Source organism: Mustela erminea, chromosome 4, assembly GCF_009829155.1.
Source record: "Mustela erminea isolate mMusErm1 chromosome 4, mMusErm1.Pri, whole genome shotgun sequence".
Lineage (NCBI taxonomy): Eukaryota > Metazoa > Chordata > Mammalia > Carnivora > Mustelidae > Mustela > Mustela erminea.
Genome location: NC_045617.1, coordinates 25,499,127 through 25,521,888, shown reverse-complemented (window position 1 = coordinate 25,521,888; position 22,762 = coordinate 25,499,127). Strand labels below are relative to the sequence as shown.

The 22,762-nt window shown below is 34.9% G+C and overlaps 1 protein-coding gene across 6 annotated transcripts in view; it reads right to left on the bottom strand.

The window, feature by feature from the left end:
* Positions 1–22,762, bottom strand: part of ATG5 (autophagy related 5) — a 125,109-nt gene that overhangs the window by 100,998 nt on the left and 1,349 nt on the right. For 5 of the 6 annotated variants that reach the window (XM_032338917.1, XM_032338920.1, XM_032338922.1 and 2 more), the window contains exons 2-3: positions 15,459–15,624; positions 7,066–7,193 (exon numbers count right to left, since the gene is read on the bottom strand). In XM_032338917.1, the coding sequence (XP_032194808.1) occupies positions 7,066–7,193; positions 15,459–15,566 (236 nt within the window). In that variant the 5' untranslated portion in view covers positions 15,567–15,624. Of the gene's footprint in view, positions 1–7,065; positions 7,194–15,458; positions 15,625–22,762 lie in introns of those variants that run through there. The other variant, XM_032338918.1, reaches the window with a different exon arrangement.

The window sequence follows — 22,762 nt, the reverse complement described above, 5'->3', positions numbered from 1 at the left end:
TTCCTTCAGAACCCAGAAAAAAAAAAAACCCTAGTCTGTCAAAATCTAAAACAAAAATAGTAATTTGAAAAACAAAAATACTCCATTAGAGAAAAGTTATAGATTCTATCCAATTCTGATACTTCTCTCTGAACTTCTTAAAATTGTACAAGCTCTACGTAATGCTTTGTAATTTTACAAAAGAGACTTTTGCTAGTCCTCATTCTATTCCAGGAATTCTATTTCATCATTCTAGGAATGATTTCATCATTATTTATCAATTATTCCCAACTATGCTAAAAAAAAAAAAAAACAACACTAAACTAGTAACAATTTGGAAGAATAGTGGCATGCCATTATTCTTCATGCCATAGAAGGATGATATAACAATGCACTCTTCCATGTTTTCATTGTTTCACCTAGAATATTACATCAGATTTCAAGGAAGTATAAAGTAAGAATGCAGACCCCACTTTTGGAGTCTGCTTTTATCTATCATCAATATAGCTAAAAACTCAAAATGTCTAATTTTCAATGCATAATGGGAAGGAGAGGAAAATCGACAAGGGAAGATGTTACACAATTACTACATAAATCAGAAGGTTTTTACACAGACAATAGTACTTTGGATTTTAATGACAGTAGTAAAATTGATTGCTTAAGTGAAATCTCAGACTATGAGTCATTAGATAATATTCTAGGTGAATTTTACACAATTCAAAAACTAATGAATGAACAATATATTTCTAAAGACATGGTATTCTTAATCCACTTAGTCATTCAACAGCAAGAATTTCATCATATGATATTTTATGACAAGAACCTGAGTCATTTTGTTAAAAAGATGTGACAGTATTTTTTCATCTTTTATGCCATTTGTGCACTGCAATTTATCTGACAGTGAGCAAGAGCTAAAGGCAGATTTGTACCAAAGATGACTAGAAGGAATTATATGATGTAGAAATGAACGAGTATTGAACTGATCATTCTTATTGGCATTTACTAATGTAAACAAGTATTTTACAACAAAATCATGATTTGTCAACAGTTTAAAAATTTCTTTAAGCACTGCTGTTAAGCAAGAAAAGCCAGAAGTCACAATAAACTAAAACCTCTTAGAGGTCTATTTGAATTTATGACAACTAATGAGTAGTTAGTTGCATTCAGAAGACATTGCCCATTTCTGGTATCTATACCTTCAAAACCAGGGAACTATGAAGCGTAAATGTGAATTTGCTCTATCTAAATGCTTTTTAAAATTTCTAATAAAGTTGTCATACACTATTCCTTTATTTTTCTCTAAGTTATTTATAAAATAACTTACATATATATATATATTTTCAAACTTCACTGGTCTCATGGTAAATGATGACTCTTTTTCCCAATATACTGAAGATTAGGATGAAATTTAAGTATTATGGTTTCTAATACTTACATTTAACTATAAATGTATGTAAAGTAACAACATAAAAGCATTCTAAATAACTAGTAATTATCCTGTAATAACCTTTAAAAATAAAACTGCAGCAGAAAGAGCTATTTACTTCCTTCTATTATCAAAGTCTACATGTTCAGGTTATACGTGGCTGAATGCAGATGTTTATGTCAGAATGATTTTGATGCAAGGATACTAACTCCAAAAAAATATACTATCTGAATTAACTGGTTCCAAGACTGCTTATTTCTGATGAGTCTATTAATATGCAAGTAAATCTGTAACAGAAAACAGAACTGGCAAGAATTAAAGGTACTGAATTTCTCTTACACTATAATCTAATTTACATCAAGGGTTTCAAAAGTACTAATTTGTACAATTCCTCTAAACAGATATTCTACATAGTTTTGTCAGGAGGCTCCTAACCCACAACACAGAAACCACATAAGCCATTAACTGTAAGTAAATCATAATGTAACCATTTATCTCTATGCCGCTACTCCTGCCAATCTAACCTAAATTTAATAGAAAAGGAAGTGGTAAGGATATGAACCTGGAATATATCCCAGAAGAGGGCCCAACTAGTAAGGGTTCACTCTACTGCCCTATAAAAATTCACCATACCAGAACAATTAGTGTCAGGTCTATTTTCACACTTTATTCGTTTTCTTTCTCTTTCTTAATTGCTCTAGTCTTTTCTAAAATCAATTCTCAAAATGAGTAATATTTTCATTTTTCTTTGCATAAGGTGTTTTTTCTCTACCCTTTTATTACTGCTAAAGTACATACACACGTACTGGTCACATGTATCGTTAATAACAGCTATGTTCCTAAATCAGCCAAGGGTGCTCTCAGTAGTCTAAACATCTGCAGTCAGATAGCAAAGCGGTATTCTAACATCAGCATTGAAAGAAAGCTTCCCCAAATACTAGAGAGAACAGAATGATCGTTCTACTCCATTTCATTGAAATAAAGGCATCCTATCTGTAAGTCTCCTAGTGACTTACTGGAAACAGGATTATATTTCATTGAATAAAAAAGGGTACAAACTGGGGCACCTGGGTGGCTCAATTGGTTAAGCATCCAACTTTTTTTTTTTTTTTAAGATTTTATTTATTTATTTGACAGAGGGAGACAGAGATCACAAGTAGGCAGAAAGGCAGGCAGAGGGAGAGGGAGAAGAAGCAGGCTCTCCGCTGAGCAGAGAGCCCCATGAGGGGCCTGATCCCAGGACTCAGGGAAGGAAGCCGTTTTACCAAATGAGCCACCCAGATGACCTTAAGCATCCAACTCTTGATCTCAGCTCAGGTTTTGATCTCAGGGTCGCAAGTCCAAGCCCCACTGTTAAAAAAATAAAAAAAGAAAAAGGGTACAACTCAAATGTACACCAAGGTAATCTAATGTTTACAATCAATTTTGCCTTGCTTTACCTATGGAACAAATATGAACATCTGTAAGTTAGTACAGTTAGTACTGTGTTTCACAGCTTTCTAAACCTATTCTTAGGCATGAAAAAGTACAAAAACAGCCAAGGGATACTACCTATCTCAAATGCTAAGTAAATCACATTTCAAAATTCAAGTTTACAGAATTTATAAAATTTTAGAAATTCAATCTTAGGAAAAGACAATCAATAAGAGAGAAGAACCTGCACAGTATTTATAATTAAGAGGTAATTTTGTTAAAATTTACTTTTGAAACCAGATAGATACAGTATTAAATTCTGGGTCATTCTGCTATGTCTATGTTTAAGATCATCAATGCTTGCTGTTTTGTTTTGTTTTTTTATTCAAAAAGTAGTTTCAACTTCTTACTTTCCAACCATTCCTGAAAATAAGTCAGTTTACACAAAATAATAATATTCTATTAGAGATACTTGCTTTTATAATTGACAAAAAGAAAAGCTTTTTCTAAAATTTATACCGAAGGCCTAAGAGCTAACCAGTATTAAGGCATACATACAAAGTGTTCTTTAGAAGAACCAGAAACTGTTCTCTTAAAAGAATTCTAATATAAAAGTAAAAAATACAAACTTTGACCACTTGATTTACAGTAAAAAGGAACCTTCACCTTTTAAAATGCAATGTTAGAGCACCCTCTGCTGACTAATCAACTCAAATCACTCCTACCAATAATTAAAAAAGAAAGAAAGAAAGAAAGAAATCTTTGCATTTGAGTTAGATCAGCACTTTCCATTTACAATGTAATTTTTAAAACTTAAGGAAACAAAGCACTATAGGGGATAAAGGGGTAATCAAATAAAGCCCCCTCAGATTCTCTACAAATCAACAATATACTAAGTACTCATTATGTGTTTGCCACCGTTCTTAAATTTTCTATTCTAATATGGATAAATAATGTAAGCAATTTAGAGAGACCATACAGAACCAAAGAATACGACAACTAACAAATAGAGTATCAGCAAGTATGGTGGGAAGACTAAACTGAGACTTTCAAAATCTGGTCCTACTCACTCATTTGAACAAGTTATTTTGTTTATTTCAGCCTCATTTTCATTCACCCACTGAACAAACATTTACTTAGCACCTCTTATGTAGTACTGCTTAAGGTACAAAAGTCCATGCCCAAGTATCTCATGCAGATATTTAAACAACTGTAATAATAAATAACAAATAGCAGGAGTTAAAGAGTAAGAAGTAGACCAGTTTATGCTCTTTCTACTTTCTTTTATGAATTATCTAAACTGGTGTTTGATTTCCTTTCTCACTGGAATGTATTTAAAACTCCAAAGAATCAAGTATAAGAAAGATGTTATTACCCTACTCAAATAAATGCTCCTCTACTCTTAAGACACTTGCATGGTCTCAAAAGTCTCAAGCCCTATAAAACTTCAGTGGTAGCTGCTTCTCTATAATGATTATCCTATCATCTGAAGCCCACTGCTTAAATGCCAGGTAGATATTGACAGCCTATGACTTCTTGAACACAGGAAGATGACTCCTTTAACTAGGAGGAAACTACTCTAGTTGGGAGCAAAAGGAGGAAAGATGAAGACTTAGCCCAGAGGTCCTGGATTATATTCATGCCTCTAGAAGCTATTCCTTCCTCAAATACATGGAGTAGCTAACAATATGGTCGTTAGTTTCCCCTTATGCAAGCGGAATATGTTCCAAGACCGCCCCAAGGATACCTGAAACCACAGACAGTACCCAACTCTACATATGCTACGTTTTCTCCTATACATACAGACTCATGATAAAGTTTCATTTATAAATTAGGCACAGTAAGAGATTAACGACAATAACTTCGAATAGAACAATTATAACAAAAAGTTATAATAACAGTTATGAGTGTGGATGCTCTCTCTCAGAATATCTTACTGTACTGTACTCACCCTTCTTGTGATAATGTGAGATGGTAAAATGCCTACGTGATGAGATGAAGTGAGGTGAATAACATAAGCACGATGACCCAGTGTTAGGCTACTACTGCCAACCTTCTGACAATATGTCAGAGAAGGATCATCTGCTTCCAGACCGTGGCTACTGAGAGTAAATGAAACTACAAAAAGCAAAACCAAAGATAAAGAGGGACTACTGTACTAAAGGAAAGTTTTATCAAAAGCCATGAAATACAATGAGCTTACAGCAAGACATAACCATGAAAGTGACATTATGCATAAAAACTTAACACCCCAAAACCTACAGCAAAGATATGTGAATACAATTACTTTCACATAAACTCTCTAAAAGGAAAAATAATTTTAATTTTTTTACTCCTTAATAAAAGATTCTCAGAAGACATAAATACTAACAAAGAACATGACATATTTAAGCCTGCGGTAACAGAAATGGGTCCAAACGTTATTTCTGATATAGAATACAAACTTACAGAATACAAATCTTATCAAATACAAAAAAAACCCCCACCATACAGGATGGATTAAAACAGCAGCTGAAGGATGGCAACCGAGCAATTATTTACTGAAGAGAGTCTGAGGTTTCCCATCTTTTCCAGAGTTTCTCAATTGGGGGTGGTTTTGTATCCCGTCATCTCAGGACACCTGGCAGCACTTTTTATAACCATGACTAGAGGGAATGCTACTAACTCTAGTAGGCAGAGACCAAGGCTGCTACTAAAGTCCTACAATGTACAGGGTAGCCTTCCCACAACAAAGAATTACCTAGGTCAAAATGTCAATAGAGCCCTTGTTAAGAGCCCTACTTTACACTAATAAATCTGAAAAGCCTACTGTCAGTCACATGAATTCTTAACAATAAAGTGTATATAACTGATACACATAGAGCAATACAATTTCAATATTCAACTATATAATACAGATCGAACTGTCGAGAATAGATAGATCCTACTGCTACTCACCCACAATCTTTCCCCCTCCTTCCTTTCCCTCTACTCTCCTGATCCTCGCTCCTCTTATACTTCTTTTAAGCCACCTTCCCATTCCAAAACCTCCAATTCTTCTGAGAAATAAAAAGAAACAGAAAACATTGACTTATCTATGCTGCCTGAGGTCTAGAACTATTCAAGCGTCATAATGAATCTGATAAATGATCATGAAACTTGTCAACAGTGTTATTTAAAAAATGAATGCTATAAAGAACTTCGCCATCCTTTCCCAGAAATGCCTCAAAAGGTTAGATATGTGACCTATAACTCAATACAAAATCTCCTTGCTTCCAAAATCAATAAAAAATATCACTTTGTATGTTTCTAAACAATTATGAAAAATCTACTCACTTGTGGGAATGCCACGTGAGGTGAGTTCCAAGAGTTCACCCCTCACTTCTAAGTAATGCTTATATTCAAGTCAGCTGCACTTGTTAAACATCTCCCAGCTTCCTTTTCTGTGAGTCTCTTTTAAAACTCTTCATATTAATACTCCAGATTTAGAATGCAAGCCCACTTTAAACCTACTTATAGTGTTCATATTTAAGTTCTTGACTTTTTCATTCAACTACATTCATATAGCAGCATTTCAATACCTACATCCCAGCATACCTTGAACCATTTTTTATATTCTTCTCTGTAATTTCTCCAGTTTCATTAAATATTTTTGGAAGCGCAATTTATAAAACTCCCAGTAACAGAGGAAGTACAAAAATACATCATCCATACATGGATAAACCCAGATTTAGGATTTACTTTCAATATGTTTCTTACGAATGATAGAATATCAAAATTATTTTTCACATAAAAAAGAAATCAATGTATTTTAAATACTAAGCCAAGGCTAGATAAAATGTGCATATGGCACTGAATGTGGCAATCAGTTTGAAAGATGCCACTTTAGGTAATCATGGGTATATAAAGATCTGTCATAAAAATTCTGGAGATGAAGCAAAACTGCATAGTGTCACAGACTGACTTATTCATTAGGGAGTCTTAAATATGTCTGGGGAAAAAAACCATAATCAAATACACTATTATTATGTCACTGAAAAATCTGTTGTTGAAAATATATACAAATCTGTCCGGTCTCCCATGCATCCAAAGAAGGAAGAAATATTTTCAATAAAATATTTGAACAATAGTTTAAAATTCACTGTATTATATGAGCTAGACTACTGATTTATTTCTTTATATAACTTTTTAAAAATTGCTTCAGGGCACTATACCTTCATAAAGCTAGCATATACTCAATGCTTAATAATGCAGAAAAATTCACTCACCATTTCAGTGGTGTGCCTTCATATTCAAACCATATCTCACTAATGTCTTCTTGTCTCATAACCTTCTGAAAGTGCTTTTTCACTTTGTCAGTTACCAACGTCAAATAACTTACTCTTGGCAAAAGCAACTGAAATGAAAATTTGTAAAACCGTATTTATTTACTATTTTTCAAAAAAATATATACTAAATAGGTCTTTGAATTTTAAGGAAAAACAGCCATGTTCTTTGCATTATTTTGAATATTCCACACAAAGTCAACTGCTTTTTAAAGCAAATCAAAGGCTAAAGGTTAAGATGTTTTAAATTTCTTTTGAGATCATTACTTTAAGTAGAGCTTATAGCATAAGTACCCAGAATAAACAACACAAATCTACGTACAATCTTTCTATAATACTTTTCTCCACATAAAAATACAAATGTAATCAGATGTCATGCTCTTTAGGATACCTATTATGTCTATCAAATTTAACTTAAAAATTGATATGATTCACCTGAATTAATTAAACTATTATGAGAAAATAATCAACTCAGTCCTAAGGTACTTCCTCACTTATCAATCGGGACTTCTCAATCGGTCCATCCTATTTTGATAATATACCATGTATTAGCTTAATTGCGATGAAGAACACCTCTTCTATATGAGGCTAAAATAAAGGTAAAAATAAATTCATAAAAAGTACTTACAAAAATACTTCAATGCAGCAACAGAAAAGACTTTAAAGTTTAAAGATCAAACAGAAATTTTCATTTGATGAATAGGGGCCCACTACGATACAATGAATAAAAGAATGGCACAATGAGAAACAGTATTTGAGGAATATTCTAGCCATGGTAGATATAAAGAAGATAAGATTATAAACTGGAAATCTGTTAAGGAAATATTAATGAAGGGATGGGCATGAAGGAATGGAAAAATGAGAAAGGTATGGAATCAGTCAGAACAGATTTTGGTTATTACTAACCAAGAAACTGAAGGAAAGAAGTAAGTTTAAGATGACTGACTGTTGAGCCACACATTTAAAGGGCAATAAGGCACAAGTTTAAGGTATAATATGCTGGTAGACTGGTCATCTGCCACTGTCCAGCTCCTCCCTTAATCCTGTCTTTATGGAGCCTGGGCCTACTTGGACTTTGGAGAGAAAAGTCTGAGAAGGAATGTTGGACTAGCCTCAACTGGCATAGTTATAAAGGCCACCATTATTTTTCCCCCACCAAAGATATACAGAAAGAAAACATAAGAGAACATTTAAGAAAACTGGTTAGAATTTTATAAAGAACACATGAGTGGACAAAAGGAGGAAAGTGGCAAAAATTTATGCTTTCCCAGGAGATACCCTAGTCATTTCTTGCTTTGCTAAGCTTCTGTCTTTTGCTGGTAAAACTGTTTTATTACTTTCTTTCAGCTGCATTTGAGAGACTAATTCTGCATCATTTTTCATGCTGTTTATTCAGTTATTATGTCTTTTGGTCAGTAAATCAAGTAGAATTATGGGGCTGCGGAATACATACAAAGAGAAATATTCTGGGTAAAGGACCTAATATTTAAACACTGAAGATCAAGATTAACAGGCTCCAACTAGGCAAGAGAACATGACAGTGGTCCTGGGGACAACACGGTACAGGGGGTGGGAGGTAGCTGGCATGCTCCAGTATGGAAGAGAAGGAACTTACTAATACTAGAAACAAGCTTTTGGATAGCAAAGATGATTCAACAAAACGTAAGTTCCTCCTTTATGAAGAAACAACTAGAATGTGGATTAGGAAAGAAGAGAGAAAGGAAACTAATATAGTGTACAAGAAAAAGCACTAGTTGTTTCACAGACAATGGTATCACCTCTAGTTTACATGGCAGTTTAAAAAACTTGTCAAAATCATATTCTATTAAATAAATGGCAAAGAAACGATTCATTAAAATTGGAAATGACAAAATCAAATATAGATGTAACATGGATGTTTCCTAAGAAAGTAAAACAGCATAATCAATCAGCCATTTTTTTAAAATAAATAAGTACACAGTTGACCCCTGAACAATGTGGTAATTAGGGGCACCAAACCACCACACAGTTCAAAATCTTTATGTGTAACTGCTGACTCTCCAAAAACCTAACTACTAATTGGTCTACTGTTGACTAGAAGCCTTACCAATAACAAAGTCAATTAACAGGTATTTTGTATGTATTTTACACTGTAGTCTTACAATAAAAGCAAGAAAATGTTAAGAAATTGTAAGGAAAAGAAAATACATTTAAAGTACTGAACTATAAAAAAAATCAGCATATAAGTGGACCCACAGAGTTCAAGCCTATGTTAAGAATCAACTGTAATCTGTCAACTGTAAGTTCTATACTAGTAAGTCCAGAACTTTTAACTTCAAATGTCTCTTGGGCATTAAATAGTAATGTATCCTATAGAGAATATTAACCTACAAAAATTACAAAAAAAGAGGAAAGACACATCAGAACTGATGAGCATAGATAGCAGCTCCTGATTCTTGGGTGCTGTACTACATGCATAGGGTTTTAAGTTGCTATAAAGTCCACAAATGATCTTCATGAAATGAAAACTTCTTCACAATAAGGAATGAGGAACCCTAAAATGTAAGCTCCATTAAGACAGGGATTTTTGTTGGTTTCATTCACTGCTACATTCCAAATGTTCAAGAGTGTCTGCTTTATAGTAGGCACACAATAAATATTTGCTGAATGAATAACAGATCCCAAAGATTAAGTGACATAAAGCCAAAAGTGATAACTAATAAAGAATTTTCATTCTTAAGACAATCTATACTGAAATGTACTTGGAATCTTCTATTCTAAATTAGCCTGTTGGAGTAAATTGCAACTAACATAAATACCTGTAGTAGCATTCAGAAATAACACTAAGATTTAAGAATGACTGTATTAGATATAACTTATCTACTTAATAAGTAAAAATGAAAAAAAAAAAAGTAAAATGACATCATCCTACTGTCTATATTCAGATAGTACCACTCACTGATTTTCCTATGTGTATCTCATTGGTTTACTTTAATTATGATAAAATTAATTATGGTAAAATATATCTAGCATAAAATCTGCCATTTTTAAGGGTACAGTCATTGACATTAAATACATTCACAGTGTTGTACAACCATCACCACTATCCATCTTCAAAATTTTTCATCAACCCAAACTCAAATTCTGTATCAATTAATCTAGTAAAACTCCCTCAACTCTTCTCCCCAGGCCCTTTGGACTATTCTAGATACCTCATATAAGTGGAATAATGAACTATCTGTCTTTTTGTGTCTGGCCTATTTCACTTCCATTAATGTCTCTGAGGTTAAGTTCTCTCAATATGAAAAGGATTATCCCCCTTTGGGGCAACTGCCAGCTACTTGCAATCTATTGTTCTCTCATTCTTGATTTAGCAATATCAAGAACTCAGTGAGTACTAACACACAAGATCTTTTTTTTCCCTATACAGCTTGTAAGGAATATATGTTTCATATAGCTGTATACATCACTTTGGTTCTGAAACAGGTAGCTGTAATATTACTTTTTATACCAAATCCTAATTTTTCCAGAATTTTTAAATTCTAAAATTAGGGACTTCCAAACCTAGAATGAATATAGAATTAAAATATATTAGAACTCTGTCCATGTGTGAGGCATCACACCAGGCAATGAAGACAGAGCACTGAATGAGACAAGAGTTCTTGCTCTCACAGAGCTAACAGGCTAGAAAGGTAGTCAGTAAAAACAAAATTACAAATGTGGTGAGTGAAAGGAGAAATAAAGAATGTTATAAGAGCAAGTAGCAATGGAATTTAACTTCATGTAGGGGCTTAGGAAAAGCCTGGACAGGATGTCTACGTTAAGGCAACAGCCAGGAGGTAAAGAGGACTCAAACATGGGTGTTGTGGATGTCTGGTTCTGCTGCAGATTATAGAGGAAGCAGCTATATGTGGGAGATCCTGCTGCTCATTATAGAGGAAACTGCAAGAAGGCATGGAATGAGTCTAGAAAGACAAAGACTGGCACAATGAGGAACCATAAGTTGAAAATGACAGTAGTATAGAGGGTTGAGGTAGAACAGTACTAAAGAAGCAAGTCATGGAGAAAGTTGTAAACTACACGAAGGATCCTAAAGATGATGAAAGGCTACTAAAGGTTTTAAGCAGGCAGATGACAGGACCAGATACGTGTTTTGAAAAGATGACTCTAACTGCAAACTGAAAATGGAAAGAGGGCAAGAATGAAACTAGGGAGATTACTTAATACAATGAAATCCCATCGGTTTTTACATGGTGGTCTAAACTAGGCTGTAGCAATGGGTATGGAAGAAACCGGGTAAGTTTCAAAGATATTTGACACGTGAAATCAGATGGACTAAGTTATTAACTGAATGCCTGGGATACAGGAGAAGTAAGCAACAAGGATGAGTCCTTTCTTAATTACTGTTAAGAGTTATTAATTAACTAGGTCTACTTGCAAAAAGAGGAAGGAATTATAGCAGATGACCAGTCTGTGTGGAGGTAATGATGATGTGTCCAGTTTCAAAACACTCAGTTTGATATCCAGCAGACATACACATAGGTCTGGAGTTCAGGAGAAAAATCTTGGGTGTTGTCAAAATAAATACAAGGAGTTTTAGCTCAAGAAAGAGATAAAAATGGATGATAACTCCAGAGGGGATAAAGTGAAGAGGGGTGAAAAAAGGCAAGGCCCCAAGGAATGTCAACATTGAGAAACAAGCAAAAAGAAAGAGATCTGGCAAAGGAGTCCAAAAAGCCCTCAGAAATATAGACGCAAAACCAGAATTAAGAAACATTGCAGAGCAAGAGAGAACAGTGCCACAAAATGGAGAAAACAGACAACAACATTAAAACACCACTGAGAGATCAAGCAAATGAAAAGTCAAAAACAGACTCAAAGTTTGGCAAAAAAGATGTCATTAGTGACTTCAGCAAAGACAGTTCTGTTGGAGTAGAATGAAACTGTGATTCCAGTAAAGTAAGTGGGAGGTGGGAAGGAGACAATAAGTACAGACCACCTTTTTAATAAGTCTGGCCATGAAGGGAAAGCAAGAGACTGAAAGAGAGATGGGGTCAACAGAGGATTGTTTTAGGGTACGAAGGATGTAAGATTATATAAATGCTGCAAAAAAGGAGCTGGTAGGTAGAAGATGAAAGGAAAAGAAAGAAGGCAGGGGTGGAGGTAGGAGAATATGAGAAACACCATCTTCCTGAGGATGGTGGGAAGATGGGATCCAGAGCAGAGAGAGAAGGGAGGGCTTGCCTTGGAGGAAGAACACCTCTTCCAATATGAGAGTAGTCGTCAATATGTGTGAGTTCAGATGTGTTTAGAAGACTTGGTGCCAGAAGGTTAAGGAAGCAGGAAGTGAGGTTACCTGTTAAGAGTGAAAAATAAGGTCAGGGCTCAGAGAAATAGTTTTGGAGAAGAACAGAGACAGCTGACTAAGGAAACATAAAAGGACCACTGTGTAATGTTTAGGGTCCACTCAGATTTATGAGTGATTTCCTCTTGTAACAAGTCAAAAATATGAATGCATACTGGTATGTAGCTTTTACATTAGATAATCTAAATAACAGTCAACAGTTTAAATAAATATAAGAAAAACAACAGAAACCGAAAGACTGCCTAGTTTCTAACACTTTTTCTTCCTAATATTCCCCGCAAAATAAGACACAAGGCTCTGACATAGATATGGGATATAGGCTGAAAGAAGATTATGTAGAGGCAACAAATCAAAATGCAGAAATAGGAATGTATTTAAATTAATATTCTTTTCCATAGGAAACAGACTCTTTGAATAATAATTTAATTTATAAATTTGGTATGAGTAAATATGTTTAAACCTCGTTTCTAAGAAACAAGGAATAAGCGCTATAAAAAATAAACTACAGGGGCGCCTGGGTGGCTCAGTGGGTTGAGGCCTCTGCCTTCGGCTTGGGTCATGATCCCAGGGTCCTGGGATCGAGCCCCGCATCGGGGTCTCTGCTCGGCGGGGAGCCTGCTTCCTCCTCTCTCTCTGCCTGTCTCTCTGCCTCCCTGTGATCTCTGTTTGTCAAATAAATAAATAAAATCTTTAAAAAAATAAAATAAATAAACTACAGAAGCACCTGGCTGGCTCAATCAGAGCCAGGGTCTTGATCTCAACATCATGAGGTCAAGCTCCACACTGGATGTAGAGATTGTTTAAAAATAAAATCTTTTAGAAAAAGAAAAAAAAAAAAACAACTACATTTTCATTCACCTATCCTTTCTACACAACCACCTGAACATGAGTGGACTTTTCAGGCCACGGTGATAATCCTATTAATCACCTCACCTAAGCTTTGAGAATGTCCGGGAAAGAGGTTTACTGCCTCCTAGGCTATGATATTTTTACCTCATTTCATCTGAATCTTTACAATACTATCATCATTATAAAGTAACACAATTAAAAATACATTTAAGCGTAATTTACAACTAAGACACATGTAAACCAAAACCAGACTGTCACTATCATTCTCATTTATAATTCTAAGACTAACCACTGCTGAGGTTTTCCTGTATTTTCTTCCTGCAAGTAGTAATTTATATTTAATTATGTATGTATGTATGTATATAAAGAGCAAAATACAGGTGATGCCACATGGTTTTAAACTGTAGCTTTTTATTTAGTATTTTTTATATGCCTGTCACCTGATATTTTTCAAAAACATAGTCATAATTACTATATGAAGTTCCTTTGGGTGAAAAATTAGGGGAAACTGTATTTCAAAAAAATTATCAGTTAAACAAAAGAGCTTTCTTCCTCCTATAGATATCCCCAATACTTATTGCCATTTTCAATTCAATTAGAGACAGCTAGAAAACAACTTAACGCTCCACTCTCACAACAAACTTTTTATATTTTACAGATCTCATACATAAAGAAGAAAAAATATATTCTTTACTTGGATTCTTTTTAAACTACAAGAAGCTGTCAAACATTGTATTTTGACTTAAAAGTAAACAGACTTAAATTACATATTTCTCATATTTGCCACTTTGACCAACTAGACACATATATTCTTTTGTTTAGTTATAATTAGAAAGGCACCAGAGGTTAAAGTTTTAATTAAAATAACAGAAACTAGTTTGGAAACAAAACATAAGTGATATCCTAACATATATTACAGAAAGAGAAGGAAAAAAAATATACCTAGCAAGTGAAATTCTTCTAAAAATAAACTGTGACATTTGGTTTTTAACTACGGAAATTTTTCTAAAAGCAGAGAACTGTCGAGATTTCCAAAGTTAAAATGACTCAAAAGTATATATTCAGTTATGATAACCTTAATACTTAACCTTAACAAAAGACTGCCCAATTTCTCTGAAATTATTTTCTGTAAGAAAACCCAAAGAGACAATTTAAAACAAAATCCCAACGTGAATATATGAGACTCTCATGCACTGAGTGCCTACAACTTGCATGACCTATGCCAGATGCTGAGGATACACAGAGAAAAGCGAAAGCGCTCCTATACCCAAAAAGGAAGTGTATGGGGCTCCTTAAGTAGCTTCCTCCATCAGTCTGACTTCCCATGGCTGGAGCAGGCTGAGGAGCAGTGTTACCCCTCAAACAGATAAGGGAGAAAGCAAAGGGCAAGCTTTATTAAAGCAAAACAAGAAAGTCCAACACCACAAATAAATCTTCACTTTTCCAGATATTCCTAGGTAAATAATACTATGTGTACCTGAGACAAAACTAAAATAATGACAACTGAGAATGCCTTTGTCTATTAGGGCCTATTCAGTAAAAAAGCAAAATACTATCATTTCTGATTGACAGATGCTCAAGTTTGGATTATATGTGCACTTAGAAAAGGAAAACAAGCAGATTATAATCACAAGATATTTGATATTGTTTTTTAGAACAGATGACACTAGTTCAAACCTACAAGTCTACATACAGTAATTTATTATTATGTATTTTATATAACACACTTTAGCTTATCAACATATGAAAACACACACATTCACATGTTCATTGAGCTATAAAAAAGAATTTAGTAAATAGTTGCTTGGAACCACTTAAATACAGAAGAACCAAATCTGAGCCTATTACTTTCAAAATTGTTCCTATAACAATGTAACTTATAATTGTATATATTCATGAAAAAAGAACGTCAAGGAGGTCCCATAATCAACACACCAACAGCAGTTTTTCCCCTCTAGGTGGTAGGATTAGAGGTAATTTTTATTTCCCTCCTTTTCCTGATATGTGTTCTCTAATTTTTTTCCATAATCAGCAAGTATTAATTGTATATAAAATGTTGGGTTACAGCCTCCAGGTTCTTAGAGCTTCATTTACAAAAACGGACAAAGGCAGATATCCCATTTTCCATCATCAACATACTTACATAATATGGTTCTGCCTCCCGTTCAGTTATCTCATCCTGATACAGGGTGAAGCAAGTTGGAATTCGTCCAAACCAGACATCTCGAAGCACATCTTTGTCATCTGTCATTCTTCCAGTGGTTAAAGCAGTGCATATAGGCTAAATTCTTTTTTCACACAAAGCCAAACTGAAAATAAAACAAAGAGCATTAGTTAGATCCTTGCAAGGATAAATGAACATGTTCTAGAACAAAGAAAGATTATAGGAAAAAATGGATGCCATTAACAATCACTCATTTCAAAAAACTGTGTGATCAACATTCTTTAGAATGAACACAAAATCAGCACAATAAATTATAAATGCAGAGCTATTATTTATTTAAAAGGATCACAGAAGTAATTCAAAATAACGTGTGCTAACTTATGCACCTAATGAACTACAGCCCAAGTGAAACTATACTTGTAACGTTCTCTCAAGCCCCAGGAGAGTCTATTGCTCATCTAAAGTGAAGTTTGCCATATCCTTATGGTCCCTTATAGCCCAATTCCAAACTATTATCCCCACAATTATCCCTGCCCCACCTAATATATTCAACCTCTCCTTCTCCATCTAGATAGTTTGCTTTTGCTGGGGGAAAAAAAATATGCACGTGTGCGCACACACATATATCCTGGAAAAAAACTTTGTATAGACCTATTTTCTTTCTAATTTCATCCTGTCCACGGTTTGGTTCCACCAATATTTCCAATCTTATTTACTATACTTCTTTTTGTAAACTTTCTAGCAGAACTATCCATTTAAATACCTTGCTCTCTGTCTTACCATTCTCCCTAATACGCTCATTTCCCACCTTCAAATCCTACCCACTCTGCAAACCCAGCTCCAATCCTCTACCACCAGGAGTAGTAGTAAATGTTTCTACACTAACTAAAGTATTCTCCATCCCACATATATAGCACTAAATCTGCAAACTGAAATATTTTGGCTATGATGGAAAAATATGGCTTTTGACCTCTGTAATATCCAAGTGTCTTCCAGTACTAATACTTCACAACTAGGTAACAGTGTAATATACAGTATGAGTAAATGCAGAAATAAACACTGTCAGGACCTGGACACTGAGATTCCATATCCTTCTACATATATATGTACAAAGATATAGATACACAGATATATGATATATATCTTACATAAAATATATATAGATATTTAAGATATAGATACACACACACACACATCTCCCATCTTTCATTGACTAGCATATCCTATGGCAATATTTTAAATAACCATATCAGTTTAGCCAAATACCAATTACTAACACTGAAGTATTCAAGGAGCTTTTCTCTCTTTTCTCATCCACTGACCAATGCCAAGCACATCAAGATTGCCATTCAAAAAAAAAAGATTGCCATTCGTTAATTAGTCAAAGACACAAAAACTCAAGAGTTCTGAATTTTGTATCACTATAATTAAGTACACTTTGGAAGTCAACTGGATGCAACATTATCTACAGGTAAAAAAAATCTGTCCAACATTACAAGAGCACTTAGTTAACAGTTAAACCAGGATAAACATTACAAGACCACTAAAGTAACAGTGAAACCAGGATAACAAATCTGGTCACTGAGTTACTGAACCGAGTCTAGTGTTCTTTCTGGCATAATGCAGTTTTAATTTTTGTTAAAGTACATCCATAAAAGTCACCATTTTAAGCAAGTGATAAAAGCATTCACACTTCATATAATTCCACCCTGATACACTTCAAATTCAAACAACATACTGAGTTTCTCTGCGGAGAATTTCCAAGTTTACATATAACACAAAATTAACACTGAAAGAAAAGACCTCGCTATTTCTGGATTACGTTAATATCTTGTTCTTTATGAATAAATCTACTGATGACAAGGAATAATGAAATCTAAGTTATGGCAAATAAGTAAATCTAAAGTTGAATCTAATACAACGGTGGTAAGCAATGGTTTCTTTAACTATAATACACCCAATTAACCATTAGCTAGAACTAAGATTCCTCTCTAGCTCACAAAGAACAAGAACTTGAGACAAAGAGTTCCTTTCCTAAGAGATTTTAAGAACATTTAAATACAATTTTAAAGCCAAAAGTCTCTATCAACATTGTCACACTGGATAATTTCTCTGCCTCAGAAAAACATAGGTAGACAATATAATTCAAAGGAAAATTAAAAATTAAAGTGGGTATGGCCACTTAAAGTTCTTTCCTTCTCCAACCACTATCCTCTCAAGAAGGAATAATAATCTGATTTGTCAGATTCCAAGACACCATTTGAATCTTGTTTATCAACAGGGAGGGGTTATCATAAATAAAAATATTATAGATTTGGGTATGGCTCCCTCTCTCCCCTCTACTCTGCCCAATGACAACACTTGACCACCCTGCTATTTCTTTCCATGGCACTGTCTTCTGCTTCTTCCTTTCATGTGTCAGAAACAATAAAAAGAAGTGACCAACGTCTCCCTTTTCTCTTTGTTTCTGGGAGTCTCTCCCCAACAATGATGGAAGAATGGACTTACCTTTTACTGGTTTTATACCTAAAATCCCACTGCAGAACTCTGGTAAACATAAGACTTTACCGAAGTTCTAAGGTAGGATTTTAGGTACAGAACTCAGTACCTTATTTCCCATATAGCACTGTTTCTTATGTATATATACCTTACAGGACCTCAAGGGAAGATCTGACTGAGCCAAGGCAGCTGAAGGTGCCACGTGATAGTCAATACAAATTTTACAACACAATAGAAATCTCTAAAGAGATTTATGAAAACTTCAAACAATGTCACTGTGTCAAACTACACAGATCCAAATTTATAGCATCATAAAATGTTAGTCTTTCTATATTAATAAATATTCATGTATAATGAATTATGTAAGAAAGCATGCAAATACACTTAACTAAACAACATCCCAAAAAACCAGCTGATACACTGATACAACTAAAGGATATATTAAATCGTATTTTTTAAATCAGAAGCAGAAAAACAGAATTTAACTCTTGAGAGGCACTATAATATGGGGGTTCAAAATATAGAATATGGAGCCAGACTGCCTGGATTCAAAACCTAGCTTTATCACCAACTCTGTGACCTCAAGTAAGTCAATTAACTTCTCTGTGCCTCAGCTTTCTCATCTGTAAAATGTGAAAAACAGCACTTACCCCATAAAATACGTAACAAAAATTAAATCAATACATGTAAAGCACTTAGGACAATGCCCATAATACGTACTATGAAGTATCTACCATAATTTACAGAACCAACAAGAGCATGTCTCAAAATTAAACACGGTGGGACATCTGGGTGGCGCAGTCAGTTGGGCATCCAACTCTTGGTTTTGGCTTGGGACCTGATCCTAAGATTGAGTCCCATGTCCAGCTCCATGTTCAGGGCAGAGCCTGCTTCATATTCTCTCTCCCTCTGTGACCCTCCCACTCATACTTGCATGGGCTTGCTCTTTCTAATAGATAAATCTTTTTTTTTTTAAATTGAACACTTCTATTAACACTTAATATAGAGTCAATCAATATTTGGTCATTTCCTATGCCCAACTGTGTGGCAGATGCCGAGGACATCCAAGATGATGATGGTAGTGACAATAACAACTTTTTTTAAAAACCTCAGGCATTGTCCAGAAGATATTATCTCCTAACCTAGTAAACATACCATAAACTTTCGTATCTTTTCTATGGCTTTGTTCATGCTGGTGGCTCCTTACCCTAAAACAGCCTTCCCTACCCTGTCTTCTGACTTAAACATTCTCTAGGACCCAGCTCAAAATAGCCTTTTTTTTTTTTTTTTGAAGATTTTATTTATTTGACAGAGAGAGAGAGAGAGGGGGAACATAAGCAGGGAGAGTGGGAGAAGGAGAAGCAGGCTTCCAGCCAAGCAGGGAGCCCAATGCAGGGCTTGAGCCCAACACCTGGGCCAAAGGCAGCCTCTTAACAACTAAGCCACCCAGGCACCCCGACAGCCTTTCTTTTATGCATAACTCAAGTGAAACATTTCTTTTCTTTTCTCACTGCACTTTCACTTTTACAACACTTATAAAGTTACAGCAAAGGTTTTTTATCTCTGATTTCCAATCTCATATTCTTTCATTTATGTCATACAAGTTGCCAACAACCTTCCAACTCCAAAATGTCCATGGTTATAATTAAATGCTATTTTATGAAAGCTTTCATAAGGGAATAGGATGGAAAGGAAGAAGAAAAATATTAATATCCCCTATAGTGTTCAGGGAAGAATTTAAAAGATACGGAACTTAAAGAATGTATAGAATATTAAAAAAAAAAAGAATGAGCATACGCAGAATGGGTAGAATATTCAATAGGTAAAATATGGAATAAAGATACTCCAAGCAGGGCAAAATAGCATCAACAAAAGAAGAAAGAGTGCAGGAGCAATGTACATGACAATTTTTTAGGAAACTGTGTTGGGAAGGGTAGTAGATAATGAAAGAGCTGACACAGTGACATGTTATCTATCACCTGGGATCCCAGGCAAGTCACTTTCCTACAAGGGTTTCCTCACCTTTGAAATTCACCAGTTTGTTCTGGGGGGGAAAAAAAATCTAGAGACTCTCTGACACGGTACTGACACATACTAAGAGCTGAGAAATAATAGCAATTATTATTTCTCTACTGTCAAATCCATAAATGTAAAGTGAAACTAGATCATGAAGCATACCAAATAGAAGACTGTGGGTTCTCAATTACATCGAACAAGCCTACAAAGCCTGTAAGGTTTTATAACAGTGAGATTAAAACAACTACCTAGTAACAGTGCACAAAAGGAGATCTCAAGTCAGAGAAAGGGTAGCCAGGAAGCAATTTCAACACTAAGGCATAAAATAATGAGTGCTTGACCTATACTGGTAGCAGTGGATAGATGAAAGACAGATATGAGGTCTTTCCAAGGAAGAATGAATAGAAGTTAATGAAGAACTGGCTGAAGGATAACGAACAAGGACAGGGAAGATTTAAATGCCAACAGCAGGCAATACAGATAGATAGTTAAGGGGTTTTTAAAATCAGACTGACATGGGTTTAAACCCAGACTTCCACCTGTAAGCTCTGTGTCCTAGTATCCCGACATCTTTGAACCTTATATTTGTAGAAGATAATTCTCATTTCACAGGGCTGTTAGGTGGTTAGCACTAGTGACCACTCAATAAATGACATATGTACTTAATACATAATTTCCTCACGCCTCCATGACCTGTCTCCTTAAACACCCTTGGTCCTCTTCTTTTTGGCCAATTCTTAATCTTCTTTTAAGAGTCAGCTTAACATCAGCTCCTTGGGAAGCTTTCCACTAAGCAATCTCCAATCTAATTACTTCTATAATAGCATGTTATAACCATGCACTGTAGTTATGTTTATCTTATCTCTCTCTTGCCTGTCCTCACATTGAACTGTGAGTTCACTGACAGCAGAAGCAGAGTCATATTTATTTTATATCCTCAATATTAGCATAATTAGCACATAGCAGGCTCTGGAATTTTTGTTAAACAGTTAAAAAATGTATAAAATATATAAATTTTAAAGTTACACTAGCTACTTAAGAAAATTTTCCACCTAAACTCTTCTCCAAATCAGTATAATCATCTTTAAAATCAGTAAATTTCATTATTTTGCAAGATTATTTTCCCCTCTCATACGTACACTACAATTTCATGACCATGCATCCAATTAGAAGGCAATATTTTGGAAGCATAGAAATCACAACCCATGATGCAGTCTACTAGAAGTAAGCTTGTGGAGGACAGGGCCATTTCCTGACTGCGGCATTCTCTGCAACTAACTCAAGGCCTGGAACAAAGCAGGTTCCCAGCCAACAATATTTAGCAAACAACACAAGAAGTATAATAAAAATATAATGCACAATTACTAGACTCTTTCACACTACAAATCAAGAAAGGCTAACTAACCTACTACTTGAAGCTATTCTGCTGACACAATCTCCAACTACCTAGAAACTACTTAAAATATCAAATAACTACTGGTAGTAAATTTGAAAACATCTAAAAATAATCTATGCTGGCAGGTCTCCTTTTAAATTCATGAACACTAACCTCAAAAGTAGGCCCTGAGTACTGACCAGCATTCCTACATTTTCAGAGTCCATTTATTCTCCTAGATCACTATTTCATTATCATCACCATGATCTGTCCTAGATCACCATTTCATTATCTCCTCTAATTTTCGCATCTCCTCTCTCACTTTCTCACAGCTAATGAACTAGCTTTCTATTTCCTTCTATGCTGTTACTAAGGACGAGTGGTTATCAACAGGGGTTTTAATGAACGGCCCAACCACCATCCTGGGAGAATAGCTCCTAAATCTCTTCCACCTCCTGCCACTGTTGAAGTGCACAAGGACTCAGTCCTTGAGCCACACTTTGGAGATCTCTCATGACTTTTTAAATATCATTTATACATTAACAATTCCCACATTTATCTCTTCAGCCCAGACTTCTCTTATAAACTCCAGTTTTATAGATACTATGCAATATGGACATTTCATTTAAAAATTCAACATGTACAAACAAAAAATGATTTCAGACTTTCCTCCCTCACCTCCCTGTTATTCTGTGGTCTTCCCCAAACCACAAAGTGATAACTATTGCTAAGGCCACATATCTTGGAGTCATCCTTGACCCTTGACCCTCTTGCTTTAGCTTAGACACAAGTCCAGAACCTGGCCATTTTTCACCATCATCACTATTATCACACTGATCCATGTCACCTTTACCTTAAACCTGGATAAATAGCCTACTAAGGGGTCTCATTATTTCTGCCCTTCCTAAAAGACAGACAACATAGCAATCAGAAAGATCCTTCTAAATCTAAGGCAGATGAGTTTACTCCTTTACTCAAATCCTACCATCCCATTCAAAGCAAAAACTAAAGTTCTAACAAAGTCCTACAAGGCTGTATATGACCTGGCCCCATTCTAACCTGATTAGCTACTTCTCCCCTTTTTTGCTCACTCAGTTCCAGCCAAACTAGCTGGTATATTCCTGCCTTAGGGACTTTGTGGTAGGTCTAATGGTTCATTCTACTACATCCACATGAAATCCTTCTTTATCACTTTTAGGTCTCCACTCAAATATCATCTTTTCTAAAGCCACCGCAGCAATTTCCTATGCAGGCCACCAACATTCCTTGTTACCCTTCACAAATTTATTATTTCTAGCACTTTCACCACCTGATATTTTAAAATTAATTTTTACATTAATATCTTTCCCTCTCACCCTCCAAGTGAACTTCATGATGGTAAGCATTTTTATTG